This window comes from Nematolebias whitei, chromosome 18 (genome assembly GCF_014905685.2).
Source record: "Nematolebias whitei isolate Nwh7 chromosome 18, NemWhi1, whole genome shotgun sequence".
NCBI classification, from domain to species: Eukaryota; Metazoa; Chordata; class Actinopteri; order Cyprinodontiformes; family Rivulidae; genus Nematolebias; species Nematolebias whitei.
In genome coordinates, this window is record NC_056515.1 from 40,601,343 (window position 1) to 40,607,374 (window position 6,032).

The 6,032-nt window shown below is 42.4% G+C and overlaps 2 protein-coding genes across 2 annotated transcripts in view; both read right to left on the minus strand.

The window, feature by feature from the left end:
* Positions 1-1,866, minus strand: part of LOC119424364 (M-phase phosphoprotein 9) — a 35,780-nt gene extending 33,914 nt beyond the window's left edge. The window contains exons 1-2 of the mRNA XM_037691827.1: positions 1,810-1,866; positions 921-1,186 (exon numbers count right to left, since the gene is read on the minus strand). Coding sequence (XP_037547755.1) covers positions 921-1,150 — 230 coding nt within the window. The 5' untranslated portion in view covers positions 1,151-1,186; positions 1,810-1,866. The remainder of the gene's footprint in view (positions 1-920; positions 1,187-1,809) is intronic.
* A 1,961-nt stretch (positions 1,867-3,827) lies between these two features.
* Positions 3,828-6,032, minus strand: part of LOC119424332 (cyclin-dependent kinase 2-associated protein 1) — a 5,190-nt gene continuing 2,985 nt past the window's right edge. Inside the window, exons 3-4 of the mRNA XM_037691796.1 lie at positions 4,343-4,469; positions 3,828-4,236 (exon numbers count right to left, since the gene is read on the minus strand). Coding sequence (XP_037547724.1) covers positions 4,169-4,236; positions 4,343-4,469 — 195 coding nt within the window. The 3' untranslated portion in view covers positions 3,828-4,168. The remainder of the gene's footprint in view (positions 4,237-4,342; positions 4,470-6,032) is intronic.

The window sequence follows — 6,032 nt, forward strand, 5'->3', positions numbered from 1 at the left end:
TTAGAGCACAGTGTCTGTTAGAGCACAGTGTCTATTAGAGCACACAGTGTCTATTAGAGCACACAGGGTCTGTTAGAGCACAGTGTCTGTTAGAGCACAGTGACTGTTAGAGCACACAGGGTCTGTTAGAGCACAGTGTCTATTAGAGCACAGTGTCTATTAGAGCACAGTGTCTATTAGAGCACAGTGACTGTTGGAGCACACAGGGTCTGTTAGAGCACAGTGTCTGTTAGAGCACAGTGTCTATTAGAGCACAGTGTCTGTTAGAGCACAGTGACTGTTAGAGCACATCCAACATTTTTCAGTCAGGTCATCTGAACAGTTTCTTTTTTTTGGTGCTGAAACGTTTCACCTTCCATCCAGAAGGCTTCATCAGTCAAGGAAACTCACAACACAAAACTGATTCTTCCCCAAACAGCTAACTCCAAAGTGGAACAAACCAGTTATGTTGGTGCTAAGCTGGTCTCTTTGGCACGCCCCCTTCTCCGTTGCCGGCCCTCTTCCTCGTCGACAGTCATGTCAAACTGGTTCAAAACAACAAAGTCCATGCTCAATAATCCAGGTATACAATCAACATTTTTCAGTCAAGTCATCTGGACAGTTTCTTCTTTTTTTACATGACTGTCGACGAGGAAGAGGCCAGCACCAGTGACCTTCTCGCTGTGAAGCGACAGCTCCACCAACTAAGCCACTGTGCCGTCCAAAATGAGAGTCAGTACCTCCATTATTTTTCACGTTATGATGTCACAACGTGCATGGACAGACGGGTTGCCTCAGCTGTCGGCGCCGCAGTCTCGTCATTCTGAGGCTGCAGGCTCAAGGCCAGACTACGTCAGAAAGAGCCCCCAACATCAAACAACTGACAAATCTCTCGTTTCTTTCCATTTTTCACACGAGCAGAGTGTTGCTGGTTACTGCACCTGATCTTGTTGCATGCTGGTGCGATGTCCACGGGCCTGCTCTCCACAGCGTCCCCTGCTGTTTGGGAGCTGGTGCGTCTCTCTTCTGAGATGGCCAGGCCTGAGGCTGATGTCCCCTCAGAAGACACCAAGGAAGTTTCGCTCTCCTTCTCCCCATCAGCACCGACATGGCAGTGGCTCAAAGCTGCCGAGCTGGACGCGTCCTCGGAAACACTGTCATCTGTGGACATGTTTATGGGCCCATGTGGAGGGGGTCACTGGGACAGCTGGAAGACAAGAAAACAAAAAGTAAATGGCTTCAAGCTCGTTCTTCTTTTACAGATATGATAATATTATAATGACAAGAATACCCAACGATGCATGATAACACACATTATAACTGACGCTGTAAGTTTTGAAGAGGGAGCAAAATGTAAAGAAAACAGAAATACTGACGCTGAGTCCTCGTGTTCTTGTTCATTCATTCAACCTTTATTTCTACAGGTTAGTCTCATTTAGCCCCGGGGACTTATTTACAAGAGACACCTGATTTAAACAAAGAACACAGATGTGGTACAGACAACAACAATCATATCAAATGAAAATTAATTATATAAAAACTTCATTTGTGTTTTCGACCAGCGTTCCTTAAGTAAAATAAAAACTAAGCAAGTTTAATTAACGGAGAGCTGATCACCTTAGCTAATATCATTAATAACAGCAGACAGATGTGGAGCCGCATTTCACGTCACATAAACAGGAACTCAAGCTAGCTGCTAGCAAACAATGATGTCAACACTACACGGGTAGTAGCCGCGAGAGGGAAACTGTACGGCCAACATCCGCGTGACGAACGCTCCAAACAGCGGACAGCCTGCGTTGGTTAACAGTTAGTTAACAGTTCGCCTACCATTTCACTCGTAACGTAGTTTCGTCCATGTTTCTCTGTGAGCAGACTGGCTGCTGCACTGCAGTGTTCGCAGGCGACTGTAGCCACAGGCCGTAACGCCATTGGTCAAAGACATCTGAAATACAGAGCTGTGATTGGTCGGTGTCCCTACGCTGTCTTTCTATTGGCTCTCCAAAGTAAAGGGGCGTGTACAACAACGAACGGCTCTTGTCAGTTTTTGACATCTTTCCTGTCAGATTTTGACTGAGAAGATGTGCACGCCCCTTTCCCATAGAGAGCCAATAGAAAGAAAGAGTTAAGGCACCGACCAATCACAGCAGGACTACACTGAGGGGCAGGGCTAGGGTCTTCAAAATGCGGCTCTGGAGCCTCATGAGGCCTGAAGTGGCTCCCAGTACCTAAAGAACCTGTATCTGTACCTGAGTTATTTATTTTCTTTCAGCTGCTCCTTTCTTCATTCCTTTCTTCATTCTTCATTCTTAAAGACACTTAGAGAGGTCAAGCTCTCGACCTTTGACCTCTCTAAGTGTCTTTAAGAATCTGTTGGACTCCTGGCAGGGTCCAATGCTGACATGTTCCTGTTTTTAGTTTTCTACATTTGTCTTGGAATCTAGCTGTTTTTTGTTTTGTTACCTTTTTCCTTTAGCCATCCTATTTGTTAAAAAAAAAAAAAAAAAAGAACTGTAGTATGCTTTTTTTATAACTGTTTATTGTTGTTGCTGTTGTCCATTGTTGTCATCTTTCTTTGTTGAAATCAGGTCTCTCTTGTAAATGAGTCCTTGAGGCTCAATGGGATTTACCTGTAGAAATAAAGGTTGATTGATTGATCTTCAGGAGTTGCCACAGCAAACTAACTCGCAAGACTTGTCAATTGGTTTTTTTTTTTCATTCAACCGCTCTGTGTTGCCTTAAAGTCCTCCAGCACTCAGCTTGAGTTAATTACAGAGAAAATCATAAAACTGAAGATGAACAAATGTTATAAAACTGTGACCTCCATACACCTGAAGTCATCCCTGATGTTCTCGTCACTGTTTTCAATCCTTCTGAGGATCCGGCGTCTCTTCTCCGGTGGTTTATTGTCGTCCAGACACAAAGTAGGATGCAGGTTTTCCTCCGTCGGCCGTTTGTCAACAAAGTGAAATGAACACATGCAGAGTTTTGGGTGTTCTCTTCGAGTTCAGATGTTTCAGCCACGTTCTTCTTAATTCCTCATCTGTAGGTAGGAGATGGAAACTATACCTGTTTTCACAGGAACTCTTTTTGTTTTGGTCCGTGTTCAAACTCTGTTGTTGGAGCCACTGATTTAGTTTGGTCTGGTTGTTCTGCAGCCCTGAACACAACAGGTACCTGAACGCAGCACGGCTACTTTAGTAAACTTTATGGTTGTTAAATAAATGTGAACAAAACAAAAACATGTTTTATCTGCTGAACTGAATTTTTCATTCAGTGCATGTAAATGAATGAATGTCGATTACTTTTAAATAAACCGGGGTTCGTGCTCCACTACCATGGATAACCAATGCTGACTGCAACTTCCTGTCTGACAGGAAGTAGTACCCATCATTTATACAGTAGAGCCCCAGGAAGGGGGTGGATATGATCATCACATTTAATGAAGTAAAGTAAAGGACACCCATCACAGCCTGGCATTGCCAGTGATTCATCTTAAATCATGGTGTCAAGAAAGTATTTCAATTGGTATTAATATTTCAAGTGGGCTATCAGAGAGGAATTGGACTGAAATGCTTCAAGGGTTTTTCTTTTTAAAGAACCTCTTTTGATGTGGATTTGCTGTTCCAACAAAGGAAGACATTTATGTCTCCACAGTCTTTGTTGAAGTTGCTTCCTTCCAACAGAAACACAATGAATCACAATGTCCACTGTATTGAAAATACAATTTATTACACTGAGTAATAAATACATACAAAGATGACAGTAACAGTATTTAATGTCAATACCAAATCCAACTTCATCACAGATGAGCTGATGCATTTGGCACACCTGTCCCTCCCTCGCCCCATCGTGTGTTACCAGGTCTGAAAAACAGACCAAATAACAGCAAAAAAACATAACGGTTCATCCAACTACCTCTGTACAAGCCATGCAGAGTCTACGGTTTACCCATAATCCAGTTCACATGCAAAAACCAATATGAAGTCAAAACTAAGATCCCAAAAGTGGGGCGTAAAAACACATGAAGTCCAGAACCTTTAGGAGTCGTTTCCTTCTCCATGTTTTCCCTTCTAACAACTCGCTCTATCATCCTTCACTTATTTCCTCCTTGCAAAGGAAATGCCATGCAAGTGTATTTATTATTATTTTTTGTTTAATTCTTGCAGGGAGGAATGAGTGTTTATGGCTAAGATCTTGCATTTCTTTCTGTCTCAGCCAAGCATTCACGCACCAGTCCCCTGGCATGAATTATTCCTATAAAAGGAAGAAAATGCACAGTTACTTAAACATCTTTAGTCCTTTAATGCATACAGTATACATTTGTTTTATTTTTCACCACAGTTAGCTGGTTTTAAATGACCTCTTTTCAGTCTCTCCATTGCACTCTTGCTTCCTGCGTATGTGGGCCTGATTTCCTTTCCGAGCTCCTCGATGATGGCCAGCAGCTCTGCGTATTTGTTCTGAGGCACTTGATTGCCAGTAGAGCCCTGAAGTTACAGCAAAATGAAATGAATTAATAAAAATAAATAGATCAAATAGACAAAATTAGCACAACTGCCTCAACCCTAGGACAGTATTAATACTGTTTTCCTGGTTGAATTTCTTCTAGTTTAACCATCCATACATAAAAAACTTGCAGAGACGGGTGATGTGGGTTTTGCTTTTAGTACTTTTTATGCTTTTCAAAATATTTAACTTCATTTAAACATTTTTTATCCATAAAAATACACTAAAATTTCTTATTTTCCCTAAAAACATTTTTCTCTTTGAATCTGCTCCGTATAATAGATTTTGTTATGTCTTTCTATGCTACTTTTTTAGTTTTGCTGATTTAGGCTAATATGTTTCAGATCATTAAACAAATGTTAAACTCAGACAAAGATAACCTGAGTACACGTGCAGTTTTTAAATGATGGTTATCTTTAAGGACATAAATCTACTCAAACCAACCTAGTTTTGTGTGGAAAAAGTAGGTGCCCTCCTACGTTCAGTCATGAATAAACTGATTTTCTTTGTGGGAAAGCTGATTTAATCTTCACGGCCTCAGTCAGGTTTGATCACGGCCACACTTGTAGAACTAAGAAATTGTTGCTCTACCAACTGGTAGAGCTGCTGCCTCTCAGTGAGCAGGTCCCTGGTTCAAACCCCGGTCCAGGGGCCTTTCTGGGTGGAGTTTGCATGTTCTCTCCGTGCATGCGTGGGTTTTCTCCAGGTACTCCGGTTTCCTCCCACAGACCAAAAACATGCATGTTAGGCTGATTGGTAACTCTAAATTGTCCCTAGGTGTGAATGAGAAAGTGAATGGTTGTTTGTCTCGTTTGTCTCTATGTGGCCCTGTGATGGACTGGAGACCTGTCCAGGGTGTCCCCCGCCCCTCGCACAGTGATTGCTGGACATGAGCACCGGCGACCCCCGTGACCCAAAATGGAATAAGCGGGTAAAGATAATGGATGGATGGATGGATGGATGAAAACGGTCATATCTCAGCCAAAAATTGATTTATAAATATGGGAAAAATCCATAAATATGTTGCTTCGGCCTATTAGTGGCAGGTCATGTAAATTATGCCTAAAAATGTGACTTATAGGGCGAGAAATACAGTAACAGGTCTTTCTTTTAAATGAATCCCTGAGGCCCAATGGAAACTCACCTGTATAAATAAAGGTTGAATGAATGAATGAAGAATTAAAATCAGTGGGCACTGTAAGATGCTCCTCTTCATGGAACCTCTGAGCCAATGAATCAGACGAAGACCAGACACAAAAAGAGAAACAACTGTCTCTGGGCAACTAAAGCTGGCTCTGATTTCAGATGATCTTTAAATCAGTTTAGCACAACTGACAGAGATGGGGCTAAAAGTGGAGGCGATAAGGAACATGGTCGTGGTCTGGTTGCTCCAGGAAAATAGTCTCAAACCTCCAGCCTTAGGATTACAAGACCTATTAACAACCTCCCACCAATACACCCACTGTCCCTCCTCTGGACATGTCCAAACCACTGTCCCTCCTCTGGACATGTCCAAACCACTCTCCCTCCTCTGGACATGTCCA